Below are 14,487 nucleotides of genomic sequence, written 5' to 3' on the forward strand. Positions count from 1 at the left end.
TTTACTATGAAAGTATTTTATTAACATTAAATTCATACAATTATATTCCTGTTAACCCAAAGTAATACACGAAGGGACTAAACATTATATTAAAATAAAGCAGAAGTATCTGAAGAAATTAGATTTGAACACATTCAGAAAGATTTGAAGTTAAAATGAAATCGGATCAAAAAGAATTACACATATTTCATTATTTTTGTCCTTGCAATCAATCCTTGAAAAAACAATTACATGCTAATGAAGCACACACACACAAATGAGGATAATTAATCACAGATACATTGATCTCATATTGGGGGGGAGGGGGGGGGGTGACACATAAAGAGTAAGATTAAACCCTAATTAGGACCCAACATCTAAATTATCTACTGATTCATCTACAGATGCAGTCCAGACCAGCTCAGGTACCCCTCACCTCCTCCACCTGCATCTACACCCACATGAACCCACATCAGCTGTACAGACTGAACTATGTGGTGAGCAGAGAGGAAGGTTCTCCACCAGGAGGAGACTCTCCCTCCTGCAGAGAACACAGAGACACTGAGGAACCAGACCAGAACCAGAACCCAGGATAAAGAGGTTCAGTGAATGTGGTGCTGAAGGTGTGGAGGTGGATCAGTGTGTCAGAGGAGACTCGGTAGAAGGACAGAGAGCCAGCAGGACAGTCCACATACACTGCTACTCTACCAGAGGAGGAGGAGCAGGAGTTGATGCGTGTTTCTGTCTCATTGTGAAAGACAGAGTAACCTCCATGAGAGCAGATCAGACTCCAGGACTGATCATTCATTCCAAACCAACAGTCTCCACTGTCTCCTTTCCTCCCGATTCCTCTGTAACTCACTGATACGTAAACTCTTCCACTCCACTCGACCTCCCAGTAACAACGACCAGTCAGACCAGTGCTACACAGCAGGTTACAATAGTGGTCAAATCTGTCTGGATGATCAGGATATGACTGATCATCCTTCCACACATGTGTCACCTTCCTGTTGTTGTCAGACAGTTTGAGGTATTTGTGTACTGTGTTTGTGTCGATTGTGAGTTCACAGGAATCTGATGAGAGAACAAGACACAACACAGCTGCAGTTATTAATCATGTGTTCATCTACTGACACGTTGATGGTGACATCACAGAGGTGAATGAGTGATGTCACAGTGTGAAGATGGTTGAATCTTCATGAATCAAAGCACACTTACACTTTCTCAGACCTGGTCTGAACCATCGGACTCCAGCAGGCTCCACCCTGAAAGGAGGAGGGGGGTCAGAGCAGCATGGAGACATGGACATTACATCACTCTCACACACACAGCTTTTTCCTTCATGTCCACATGGAGCACCTCTTCTTCTTCTGATTGGCCGATGACCACAGCTCATCATGAGATCAACCAGCTGCTCCCACATCCAGCAGGTTCACATCAACATGATGGTTCATCGGGAGTCTTTGTGTCACCTGATGGATGGAAGTCCACTAATCTCTCTTTTAGCGGTTTTTGGTCTCCACCACCTCCTGAAGCTTGGAGCTAAAAGAGGCTAACCAGCTGTGTAGAGCTGCAGACATGGAGACTATTCTCTGTGGGTTCATCTCTACCACATGACTGAAATTACTACAGCACCACAAACCCTCTGATGGAGGTCGGGGAGGAGGATGGGGAAGGGGGTTGAGGAGGTACAAAGGGTCTGACTGACACTGTTGTTCACATCCCATCTCCTAGCAACAGTCAACACTGGTTGACACCTGTAGTCTGAAGGTGAAGGTGTTACAGCTCAGGTGGGTCTGCAGCCACAAAGCACTGCCTGAGTCCCCCTAGAACTTTCTCTCAGTGCAAAGCACCAAAACCAGGTGAAGCTAAACTTTCCTCCTGTGATGAACCATCAAGACGTTTTTTGAACAGATTGTTTCTTTGACGGTTTGTCTTTCAATGATAATGTCTGGACTAAAGGACAACACACACTGGAGGCAGATGACCAGCATCTAAATATCCAAGTGTTGTTGACTCATATGAACCCACCTTGATGCCGTCAACGTGTCAGGTGACACTGTCCTCTCTTATAATGTGGAGACAAGACAAGGCTCCAGAGAAACAACCCTTTCATCACCTTCCTCCCTGTTTAGGCTCATCCTGGCTACTGTTCCTTACTACTTCTGTCTGTATTGATGTCTCATATGGGACACAAACAGTTTGATGAGTCTCTGGTAGTTTGAGGTCAGCTTGGTGTGTCAGGGTCTTATTAACCAGGCTGACAGTGGGACAGAGAAAAGGTTTCCAGCTCCTCTAAAGACTGATGGTCTGTGGCTGCAGCCTCTTCCTACCTGAGAGTCTCCAGTCTCCAGTGTGGATCCTCCAGTCCAGCAGACAGCAGCTTCACTCCTGAGTCTCCTGGATGATTGTAGCTCAGGTCCAGCTCTCTCAGATGGGAGGGGTTGGAGCTCAGAGCTGAGACGAGAGCAGCACAGCCTTCCTCTGTGATCAGACAGCCTGACATCCTGCAAATACACAAAAAAACACACATGTCACATGATCTTAGGGAGCTGTGAGCACTAGAAGGTCACCGCAGGAATGAGATATTGTCGGCTACTGAGGGGTCACATAAACATGGTTATACACCCACTAATGTACACCAATACTCCAGTAACATTACTGATGATTAGAATTGGTCTTCAATATTTCTATTTGTAACATTATAATAAAAATAAACTTTGATTTAAAATCATGCAAGCAGAAGGAATCTCATGAAATTCAGAAATGTACCACTGATGTAAATTACATTACAGGTCATTTAGCTGACGCTTTTATCCAAAGCGACTTACATTGCATTTATAATCTATGGCTTTTACATTTTAACCCGGGAGCATCCTCTCTACCCCTGCGCCACGTCAACCCACCATAAATAAAGACACCAAGTGGAGATTAATTGAATCCTGACCTGAGAGTCTCCAGGTCACAGTGTGGACTCTCCAGTCCTGCAGAGAGCAGCTTCACTCCTGAATCCTGCAGGCCGTTGTAGCTCAGGTCCAGCTCTCTCAGACTAGAGGACTGGGAGCTGAGAACTGAGGACAGAGCTTCACAGCTTCTCTCTGAGAGGTTACAGTCACTCAGTCTGAAGAAACAACAATAAAGAAAATATGAACAAGTAGAAAATATGGCAGCATGTTTAAGTCATTATGTATGAATCTAACTCTCTTACTTACAGAGCTTTGTTGGAGGCTTTGACCACTGGCAGCAGCCTCAGAAGAGCCTCCTCTGAAGCACAGTATTTCTTCAGGTCAAACACCTCCAGATCTTCTCCTGATGACAGTAAGATGAAGACCAGAGCTGACCACTGAGCAGGAGACAGTTTATCTGTGGAGAGACGTCCTGATCTAAGGGACTGTTGGATCTCCTCCACTAGAGAGCCATTATTCAGTTCATTCAGACAGTGGAACAGATTGATGCTTTTCTCTGGAGACACATTCTCACTGATCTTCTCCTTGATGTACTGGACTGTCTCCTGATTGGTCTGTGAGCGACTTCCTGTCTTTGTCAATAGACCTTGCAGGAGAGTCTGATTGGCCTCCTGGGAAAGACCCAGGAGGAAGCGGAGGAACAAGTCCAGGTGTCCATTAGGACTCTGTGAGGCCTTGTCCACAGCACTCTGGTAGAGACGCTTTGGTTCAGGATTGGGTTTAGAGCGTTTAGAACGGCAAGAGGTTGTTTGTTCTTCTGACAACAGATTGACACCAGAGCTGAAGAAGGTCAGATGGACATGAAGAGCAGCCAGAAACTCCTGAACACTCAGATGGACGAAGCAGAACACCTTGTCCTGGTACAGTCCTCTCTCCTCTCTGAAGATCTGAGTGAACACTCCTGAGTACACTGAGGCTGCTCTGATATCGATGCCACACTCTGTCAGGTCGGATTCATAGAAGATCAAGTTGCTTTTCTGCAGCTGATCAAAGGCCAGTTTTCCCAGAGACTCGATCATCTTCCTGCTCTCTGGACTCCAGTGTGGATCCGTCTCAGCTCCTCCATCGTACTTGACCTTCTTCACTTTGGACTGAACCACCAGGAAGTGGATGTACATCTCAGTCAGGGTCTTGGGCAGCTCTCCTCCCTCTCTGGTCTTCATCTCCTCCAGAACTGTTGCAGTGATCCAGCAGAAGACTGGGATGTGGCACATGATGTGGAGGCTTCGTGAGGTCTCGATGTGAGAGATGATCCTGCTGGCCTGCTTCTTATCTCTGAACCTCTTCCTGAAGTACTTCTCCTTCTGGGGGTCGGTGAACCCTCTGACCTCTGTCACCATGCCAACACACTCAGGAGTGATCTGATTGGCTGCTGCAGGTCGTGTGGTGATCCAGAGGCGAGCAGAGGGAAGCAGCTTCCCCCTGATGAGGTTTGTGAGGAGCACATCCACTGAGGCCGACTCGGTGACATCAGTCAGGATCTCACTGTTTTGGAAGTCCAGAGGAAGTCGACACTCATCCAGACCGTCAAAGATGAACAGAACCTGGAACTCTTCAAACCTGCAGATTCCTGCTGCTCTGGTTTCACTGAAGAAGTGATGAACAAGTCCCACCAAGCTGAACTTCTTCTCTCCCAGCACATTAAGCTCTCTGAAGGTGAATGGAAAGGTGAACTGTATGTCTCGGTGGTCTTTGTCTTCAGCCCAGTCCAGAGTGAACTTCTGTGTTAAGACTGTTTTCCCAATGCCAGCCACTCCCTTAGTCATCACTGTTCTGATCGGTTCCTCTCCTCCAGCTGAAGCTTTAAAGAGGTCTTCTCGTCTGATGGTTGTTTCTGGTCTGGCTGGTTTCCTGGATGCTGTTTCAATCTGTCTGACCTCATGTTCTTTATTGACCTCTGCAGTCCCCCCCTCTGTGATGTAGAGCTCTGTGTAGATCTCATTCAGAAGGGTTGGGTTTCCTGCTTTAGCGATCCCCTCAAACACACACTGGAACTTCTTCTTCAGGTTGGATTTGAGTTCACGCTGACAATCTGCAGGAAGAAGTCCTGAATGAAGACAACAAAGAAGATCAATAGGTCAAAGAATATATTTAAACATGTGTTTTTCTCAGAGAATGACCATGAATATATTCTGTCCATCTCTTGAGACATTAGTAAAGAATTCATCAGCATCGTAAGTCTTTAGAGAAATCCTCTTACTGCTCTGCAGACGCTCAGCCAGGTCCTCCTGCTTCATTCTCCTCAGGAAGTGCACTGAGATCTTTACAAATGCTTCCTTGCTCCTCCTCTGCTCTTCATCCAGCATCTCCTCATCCTCCTTCTCTGAGCATTGTGGGTAATCTGAACTCACAACCTTCTGGATCATCTTCAGCTCGTTCTTTACAAAAGTGAGGATGTTCTCTTCCAGCAGCTGGAACAGAATATTCTATGAATGACACAAACTAAAACATGGAAGCCACCATCAGGTCCATGTTGGACAGACGGACAATCCACTTGTCCACAAAGTGCAGCATGAAGATGATGGTCAACTGAGAGATGTAAAAGTAGTTGTTCATGTACACACCATGAAGATGGAGTCCATGTGAGTTTGATGCTGCTGGGCAGACGGACCTGAGGGAACCTCTGAGCTCTCCTGGTCCTCTCTGTGGAGGAACATGAACCATCAGCTCACATGGTGTTTGGACCAACAACACCAATACAACATTAGTTAAAGATTTTGGCTTCTGTCATGATTGATCACCATGGAAACCAGATGCTGAAGACTGTTGATGATGACGGACAGTTTATTAGTTGAGTGACAGTCATCAGGTTGATCTGGTTTTAGTTCTTACTGTGGGTCATAAAAACAACGTCTGCAGACCTCTGCATCTGCATGGAGTCCAAAGACCACATCAGCTGGTCCACAGAGCATCGAGTTTGTTCTAATCACATGTTCATTCACAGTCATCTGTCTTCAGAAACCTGCAGCTGTCTCCAGATGTGACCTCTGCTGATCTTGATGTGATGGAACTAGCTCACATTGTGTTTACATAATGTTTGTACTTTAGAACTGAGGATCAGAACAGTTCTTCATCTGTTAAGAACTTACTCTGGCTCATGAGAACAGCGTTCATCTCTGAACTCATTTAGACAATCTTTGGACCGATCACTCTTCATGGACACACATGTGGGTTCAGGAGACTTTCCTCTCTGCTGATGTGACCTGAAAGAAACACTGAGATCACATCATCATCTAATCATGAAGCATCAGCTCACATAGTGTCCGTCCTCACAGAGACCAAAACAAGTCAAAGGTCCCTGACGTGAGGTCAGGAAGTGGACCAGGTCTACTGGTCTTGCTGGTCCCACTAAGAATCAACAGCTCAGTCTTTCAGCTCACTGTTTTCTTCACCAGGCAGTTTGGTTTAGTCCCAACAGGTCTCACCAAGTCCTCCATGGAGCTCTCCCTCCCTCACTGGACACTGCTGAAGGGACCTGGAGCAAGAAACCCAGAACCTCCACCAGAGAGTCTGATAGAAACACCTCATCCTCAGCCTGAGACCCTCACCTTGCATCAACAGAGGGACCATCTTTGAAGTCTTGAGGAGGGCTCGTAGACCGGATACGCTCTATGTTCACACAGCGGGGTTCAGGTCCAGGATCAGGTCCAGGTCCTGGTCTCTGGTGGATCCTGGTCACACATGTAGAACCAGAGTCAGTGAGTCAAAGACGTTGGGACATGGAGGAGACCGGAGGACAGTTGGAGATGGTCCTCTCACCTCTGAGCTTTGGTCTGGCTGTCATGTTCCCCACACAGAGGAGCTTCAGAGGGACGGACTCCGTCCTCTGGGTCCTCACCCTGATTCATAGCAGAGTCCACAGCTTCACAACCACCTGCTGGGAGAGCTCACACATTATTATCTTCAAAGGACAAACACACAGAGCTCATTCACCTCAACACTAAAACTCTCATGGGACACTTTGTGTGTTGTGTCTGTTAAAGTTTAGACTTCTGGAGGAAGACAAACTTCCCTTTTCCTTCTTTAAAATGCTCGTCCTGTAATGAGGGTTAAAGGCTGAAGGACGTGTGACCACAGTGGTGCATCCATCACAATGCAGATGTGAATCTCCCTCATTGTGTATTATTCTGTGTGTGTGAGAGTCGCTCTGCAAGAAATCAGGAACAAAGAAATATCAGCACACTGCGAATACTGAACAGCAATATCTGCAACAGTTCTTTCTTCTTGCTCTTCCATAAAGGACAGATATGTGGAGGACACGCTGCTAGTCGTCCTGTGGACAGATTGTCCCCATCAGCTGTGGATCTGTTAGACTTCTAGTGAAAGACAAACTTTTTTTTTCCTTCTTTAAACGATGTTAACGTGTGAAGAGACGTCATTTTAAATGCTCGTCCTGTTTTACAAGATAAATGTCATCTCTCGTCTTCCAGCAGATGGAGCTGTGGTGTTTCTCCTCTTGATCTCCTTCAGAGTCCAGAAGTCAGTAAAACACAGACCAGTAAGGTGACCTGTAGCTGTCCTGATGGAAACACTGTGGTTACCATGGTAACATGGGGAAGCTTTCTTCTGATGGGATGGTTCACTTCACCATGTGATCAGTTAGTAAAAGCTCGATTACAACCTGCTGATTAATTAGTGTTCAGTTTTTCTCTCAAGAAACAAACACATTCAAACACATAAAAAGTGACTACATGTCTTTAAAGCAGATGAAGAAGTGAACATGAAGCTTTGTGGACTTAAAGGACTGAAGCAGCAGGTGAGACAAACAGAGCGTCTCTCAGGTGTGTTTCAGGAACAAAGGCCCAGGTGAGCATTGTGGTCCCTGCTGGGTCCTAGTGCCCCTCCGTCTGCTACCTTCCCCTCCTCATCAGTAACAGTCCTCACAGACCCCAGATCAGACTGAGCTCCTCTTCTTCATCACAGCGTCATCATTCAGACTAACAGCAGCTTCTCTCTGCCTGCTCACACAGGCGCCATCTTGTTTCCCAGCTTTAAACAATCACACCTTCACAACCTTCAATGATGTCATTCAACCAATCACAGCTGCACTTACTGAGCTCGTAGACATGAACTTCCTCAGTGAGCAGCTCTCTTCTGTCCTCAGCAGGTCCGTGTAGAAAAGGAGCTCCGTGCTTCACTTCAGCTTCCATCAGACGGAGTGGAGTGACGCAGCTGAGAGTGTTTTTATTCACTCCTCTTTGATGATCAGGTTGAACCTGTCGGGGCGGAACAACTCACCCACGTATCAGTGTTAAGCCGCGTGTTAAACCATTTACCTTTATGACAAACTGCAGCTTCCTCAAGTACATGTTGTTACATGCAGCATTCTACTCCCTCATCACGTGGCACCTTGAACCCTCTGAATATATCTGCTCTGCAAAGGATTGTGGGTAAGAACAACCAGTAAGGAAGCCTGCTTGTGTAGGGTAGGAAAGGTGGGCACTGCCTAACCTGCCAAAATTCAAACATAAAAGCATTTCAATGAAAAAAAAAAAGTTTATTTATTGCTTCTAGGACCCTGAAGCGAGCAAAAAAGATTATAGCCGACCCCTCCACTGCTGGCCGACCTTTGACCTCCCACGTTTCTTGGCACTGAGACTCGTTCTCCTTCCTCTCAGATCGCAGAGGGCCTCCTCTCCGTCCGCCTGCTAAAGGAAACTACAGAAAGGAACTGGAATTGCGTGTGTGTGTGTGTGTGTGTGTGTGTGCTGGTGGCGGTGTGGAACCAGAGAGGAAGCCGTAACAAGTTCAGGAAGCGAGGAGTTTATCACCCCGCCGAGCACGAGAGCTGGGAGGACATCCGAGAAAACATCCTGAACTACAACGAGGAGGGGGGAGGACCATGCGCACACACACACACACACACACACACACACACACACACAGTGAGGACCATGTCGTTACTAACGGCTTACGATTACAAATAAAACCAGAACATTATCTCAATCAGGTCGTTTCTATGTGGAAACCTGCATTCATTTTATTTCAACCCAAGGCGATCTTACCTCAACCTAACTATTTCATCATCTTTGTTACACATAACTAAGTTGTTTCTTTTAAAGACACCGTTATTGTTGGAATGCATTAAGCATTCGAGTATTGTTCTTGGAATCTTTATTCCAACATCTTCTATTTCTTCCGTGCAACCTTTCAACTCTTCACACTTTGAGCTGTTAAAACTATTCAAATATTAAAATGTTCAGCTCATTCAGGAGAGGGGGGCTATGACTTTTCAGCTTTCTACCTCTTAAGATTGAATTTATATAAACCAATAATCATCAATATTTTAACATGGTTTTCAAATGGAGTTGGTTTTCAAATCCTCTTAAACTTCTTCAACTTTCCGATATTTCTCTCCGCCAATCTTTCAGCTCCAGACACCATTTCAATTTTCAAATGTTGACACAAGTCTTAACTGTTTTATGAAAAAAACTGCTTGTTGATATCTATTGTACTTTTTTCATAATCACTGATTATGTTTCACTAGTTATTCGCTCCGTTTCTGAGTTTTACATGAGTGTGTATTGCGTTTCTCAGAGTGAGACATCGAGGACTAGAGTGTGGGGCAGCGTCAGAATCTGGTTAAAAAAAATGGAACGTCTGTCCTCAGACCCAAAGTATACACTTCTGAGGCTTAATTTCTTTGGATGATGGCATGGTTGTGCTGATTGGATACATGTGACTATGGAATCCCAGAGTTCTTTAGTTTTGGATTCAGGAGACCAACAGTCACACAACCTCTGCCAAAAGAAATCTAGAAATATAAAGAGAAATATCTGCCGACATATTTCTCCAAAAATCCAGAAGGTACACGTTTTGTAAACGGCCACGGGAGCCGTATTTATTACCGGAATTAAAACTTTGACCCCCCCTTCCTCTCTGACTTAAAATGCAGCTGAAAGATACTCATGCTATGGTTGGGGGCAGCTGTGTTTCCATTTATGGTAACACTGTGACCATCATGAATAATAGAAGTCGTACAGAAAGCAGGGAACGAGATGCTGATGTTAAGGGTGATTCACACTGTCTGAGCGACAGCATTTTCACACATGAACCGAGGAGATCTGTGATAAGATCGCAAGTTGCACTAAAATAAACTCACTGATCTTATCACAACGAGAAGAACTGTTTGCGGTGTAACTTCTTGCAGGGGAGCGCAGAATGACTGCACATCATCAGAAATGAACAACCAAAAAGCACTGAAGGGTGGTAAAGACTGAAGCCCATTTAGAAAAAGGTAATGATACAACCAACAGGTCCCAGCTATTAAATCCAGGTAAACAGCCTGTTAAAGTGTGTTCAGTGTCAGAGGGGATGTGTGAGGAAAGTAGGAACCAATGATAAATGACTTGTATTGTGGTTTTCTAGTCTTCTGACCCCTCAAAGTGCTACACACACCTGACAGCCTGCTCGGGAAACACACCTCGGCCGCTTGTATCCGCGACCTTGCTCTCTCGTCACGACACAGAATATGTGACCATGGGTGAGACAGTCTGAGCGCAGACCGCACGGTAAATTTTCCTGTTGATCTTATTACATTACATTAGATGTCCATTGAAGATGTGAAGGCTCTCTGTGGTCCTGGGGTCTTCAGAGAGCTCGTTCCACCATTTCGGAGCAAGGACAGCAAAGAGTCGTGATCTAGTCGAGTGTTTCGCCCTCAGTGAGGAGGAACAAGCAGTTTTGCAGATGCAGAGCGGGGAGTGCGGGTCGGGATGTCGGGTTTCACCAGGTCCTGGATGTAAGCTGGACCCCATCCATTCACCCAATGGTACGTGAGCACCAAGACCAGTCGAGCTGCTGCATTCTGGATGAGCTACAGAGGTCGAATGGCGGTGGCAGGGAGACCAGCCAGGAGGGAGTTGCAGTAGTCCAGGCGGGAGATGAGAAGAGCCTGAATCAGTACCTGCGCTGCCTTCTGAGTGACAAGGGGACGTATTATCCTGATGTTGTAGAGCGTGTATCTACAGGATCGTGTTGTTGCAGTGATGTAGGGAGTCAGGGAGAGTCGGCTGTTGAGTGTTGTGGAATATTTCAATAAACTAGTTCGGGAGAAGAGAATGCTTTTATTAGATAAACATTGAAAGAATTCAGAGTCTTGATGAATGATTAAAGTTGCAAAAAGTCCATTTATTGCTTCCAAGCAGGAGGTCAAATACACCAGCATGTATCACAGTGCTCTGTAGAGATGGCGTCTCCAAGCAGTAAGCTTTTTAATACAAATAGGAAGGCCATCCTCAGTGGCAGGTACGAGAAGTGGCAAACCAAGTTGAGATAAGAACCAAGGTTAAGATGAGGGTAGCACACTCAGTTCCATTGTTAGAAACATAATAAAATAAAAATGTCGAAACATGGTCTAACCCATGAGTCAACTTAGCATAATGAGCAAAATAGTGTTTAGGTAAACACGGCTTGCCGTCGGGTCCAGTCCAGATACCGTTGGTGTAAACACAGCCGGATCTGGACCAAAGCCGTCTTTCATCAGGGGTAGAGAGTGACTGCTCAGTGACTCCTCAGAGCACATGAGAGCACAGGTAGTGGGAAGCGGAAGCAGAGCAGCAGCTTTTGTTATGTTATTTGTTGTGCGCTTAAAGATTTTTCCCGTGGATTAAGTTTGATAACGGCTGTTCCATTTGTGAGTAGTTTGGAAGAAAAGGACCAAAAAGGACATCCTCTGTTTTTTGGTGTTTGGTTTTGGTATTGATATGATCAAGGCAATTCTTTTTGGGGAGAGGGTTTTCCCTTCACCGAAAATGTCATGACCCAGGAAACGCACATTTAGAGACACAAATTGTAATTTAGAAAGGCTCCTTTGCTAAGTGCTGGAGTAGTTTAATCGTGTCTGTCTGACACTGCATTTGAGTAGGCGCTGCAATTAAACAGTCGGAAATATTGGTGTCCTGACCGGTGAGTCTGGACATGGAACTATCACCCCTGCTTCTAGGAGCAAATTGAATACAGGTGTAATACCGTCAATGGCCTCTTGTCGCAGTCTACTAAAATTGTAAATTCTTTCCCTTCCACAATTACTGTTGTAGTTGGCATGTCTTTGTATGAATCTGATGTAAACATAGCATACGTGAGTGGCAGTGGTCTGGGTGTATTCTGTTGCTGTGGCTCTAAATGAGAAATAATGTCGAGCAAGGCAGCATGTTGTCGGTCTTCATTGCAGCATTGTGCCTGTGTGAGATGTGTGTGTGTGTGCCCGTGCGTGCATGCAGTTAGTGCAGAAAGCGTTTCTTCATTGCAGGCTGCGGTGTGTGTGTGTGTGTGTGTGTGTGTGTGTTTCACTTCCCTGCTTTGGAGAGGAAGCAGTCGGTCCTCCATCACACATGCGCTCTCCCTCCCCCACGCACTTCATGCCAAATTGTTGATCACCTCTGTCAGCAGCGGAGTAGCGCTGTCGTTCAGGTGGTTGACATGCCTGGTTGGAACGGTAGGGACACTCTTTGAACCAATGTCCTGTTTCGCCACAGTTAAAGCATTCATCGCGTTGCGCCTCTCGTGGGGCCCATCCCTGGAAACGCCTTCTCCTCCGACGATTCAATCCCCAGCCTCGTCCTCTCTGTTGACCCCTGCCGTAAATATGACGAAGTGGGTGGGGGTTTGGGCCTTATTCCACACCCAAAGTCATGCTGCAGGTTGGATATCAGTCACTGTCGGTGGGCATCGTGGTGTCGCGTTCCGACACCACGACACCCATCCGGTGCCGGGACCTGAATCATGGGGGCCTGGATGAGGGCGCCGTCAGAATTACCATCCCTACTGTCCATATCAGACCATTGGCCGGCCAGGGGCTTTGGGGTGGATTAAGCTATGGGGTAATGCGAGAAGGGGTTGGTCAGGGACATTGGTGTTGCTGGACCGCCCTGGTTCTGGAGTCTGGTGACGCTGCGGGTCTGGCATGGAGGTGGTGGTTGACAAAGTCTCCCAGAAGAATGGAGGATGGTGGAGGAGGACTAAGGGGTTCGAGGAGGTTGGAGACTAAATGTGCGTTTTTGTCTCAAGACTAAAACTAAATCAAAAATAGCTGCCAAAATTAACACTGGAGCAAAGACGAAGATCAGCCAAAGGAACAGTCGGTGAGTGGCACAACGGTCTCTACTTGTAGTCACACAGAGGCTGGATGCATCCTTTCAATCCTACCTGTCAATGTGCATGAAGGGAAACCGAATTATACATACATACATGTATTCCTGGATCCAGAAGTACTGACACTTTCTGTTCTGAAAGTCTAATGGAAAGACTTTTTGAACAGCAGTTTTTATTTTCTATATTCAGGATGTTCAGGGACCAAAACCCTCGAAGCTCCACAAACAGGGAAGTTCACTGATACAACAACAAACATCTTGTAATTAGGGATCCATTGTAGTTTGTCCATCCCAGGAGTGGGATTCTCCTTTGACGTTCTCCCTCAGGTTTCTTCTTTTTTTCCGTCTTGGAAGGTTTTTTTTTCATGTGCCGACGTGAGGGTTTCGGGTCGGAGGATGTCGTATGTGTACAGACTGTAAAGCCCTCTGAGGCAAATTTGTAATTTGCGATTTTGGGCTCTACTAAATAAAATGGATTGAATTGAATTATATTTTTGACCCAGCAGATTTTGTCACTTTTTTCTGTTAACCCATAATGAAGTCATAAAAGAACCAAACTTCATGAATGTTTTTGTGACAAAGAAGTATCTGGTCCAATCACTCTATCAGTGAAAAATCTGAGTTAAAGAAATAAGTGGAAACTCGAGAGCCATGGCATGATGTTCTTTACAAGTTTATGGGAACTTTTGACCACGGCTATAGACTATGAATAAATGAACAAATACATGTAGCTGTAAAATGTTGGCCTATAATATAATGTGTGGTTGCTGTATTTGAGTCAACTTATGACCTAAATTTCCACCAAATGTGATTAAGGAATTCATTGACTAGGATGATACCTGTTGGTGTGTAGCTGATTACAAGCGAGGTGTAAAAAATCCTTTCCAGTGTAAGTACAATGAGAAGATAACAATATAAAAAACAGCAAACCTGCATTTAAAATGATATTGTTATGGAGATATTCTGACAAATGGAACTGAAATCAAATGCGTCTTCCATTTGATAAATGGAACACAACTTAAATAAATAGACATTAATTCATCGTATTACCGGGTCAAAGACAGGCGTTGGTGTACTGAACGAATGCGCCGTGGAATCCAAAAGATGATCGGAGCAGTTCAACACGCTGCAGCACTGCAGTTTCGGCATGTGTATATTGTCTCAATGATAACCTTCTGTGGTTACTTCTCGCTATTCACTGCGTGAAATGATTCGTCCCTGATTGACAGACAGGCGATCTGTGGTTACGTGGACGCCACTGGCTCTGACTCGCTCTGTCTCTGTGCGTCTCCGCCAGCCTGTTGTGCTTTATTACTGTGAAGCTGGTGGGCTTCTTCCTTCCTTTGTTTGCGGCCCACAAGCTGGGTGTTACACTGCAAATTCATTCAGCAAAAAAAGTCAACTTGGATTTGTGAAGTATTGGAAGATTATGTAGCTATCTGACATCAAAA

General features: G+C 45.6%; 1 protein-coding gene across 6 annotated transcripts; it reads right to left on the bottom strand.

Annotated features, from left to right (window-relative positions):
• Positions 1–8,321, bottom strand: LOC144383676 (protein NLRC3-like). Of its 6 annotated transcripts, none has more exons than XM_078082178.1 (11): positions 7,999–8,321; positions 6,705–6,822; positions 6,494–6,616; positions 6,035–6,148; positions 5,510–5,588; positions 5,146–5,356; positions 3,192–4,992; positions 2,927–3,100; positions 2,313–2,486; positions 1,198–1,244; positions 1–1,053 (listed from the first exon to the last, which is right to left on the bottom strand). In XM_078082178.1, exons 1-11 carry the CDS (start codon positions 8,093–8,095, stop codon positions 470–472), a joined length of 3,522 nt encoding a protein of 1,173 aa, XP_077938304.1. In that variant the 5' UTR covers positions 8,096–8,321; the 3' UTR covers positions 1–469. The 6 variants fall into 6 exon arrangements, with proteins under 6 accessions (XP_077938304.1, XP_077938302.1, XP_077938303.1 ...); XM_078082176.1 differs by having other exon boundaries at positions 6,035–6,160; positions 7,999–8,190; XM_078082177.1 differs by having other exon boundaries at positions 6,035–6,160; positions 6,705–6,819; positions 7,999–8,123.
• Positions 8,322–14,487: the final 6,166 nt, after the last annotated feature.

Source organism: Gasterosteus aculeatus, chromosome X (assembly GCF_964276395.1).
Source record: "Gasterosteus aculeatus chromosome X, fGasAcu3.hap1.1, whole genome shotgun sequence".
Taxonomy (NCBI): domain Eukaryota; kingdom Metazoa; phylum Chordata; class Actinopteri; order Perciformes; family Gasterosteidae; genus Gasterosteus; species Gasterosteus aculeatus.

Coding starts and splice junctions, on each gene's coding strand:
- LOC144383676 (XM_078082176.1), bottom strand. CDS start 8,095: ATGGAAGCTGAAGTGAAGCACGGAGCTCCTTTTCTACACGGACCTGCT. Junction 6,161..6,493: donor GGTCCCTCTGTTGATGCAAG/GTGAGGGTCTCA, acceptor ATGTGATCTCAG/TGTTTCTTTCAGGTCACATC. Junction 2,487..2,926: donor TGTGACCTGGAGACTCTCAG/GTCAGGATTCAA, acceptor GTGTATTTGCAG/GATGTCAGGCTGTCTGATCA.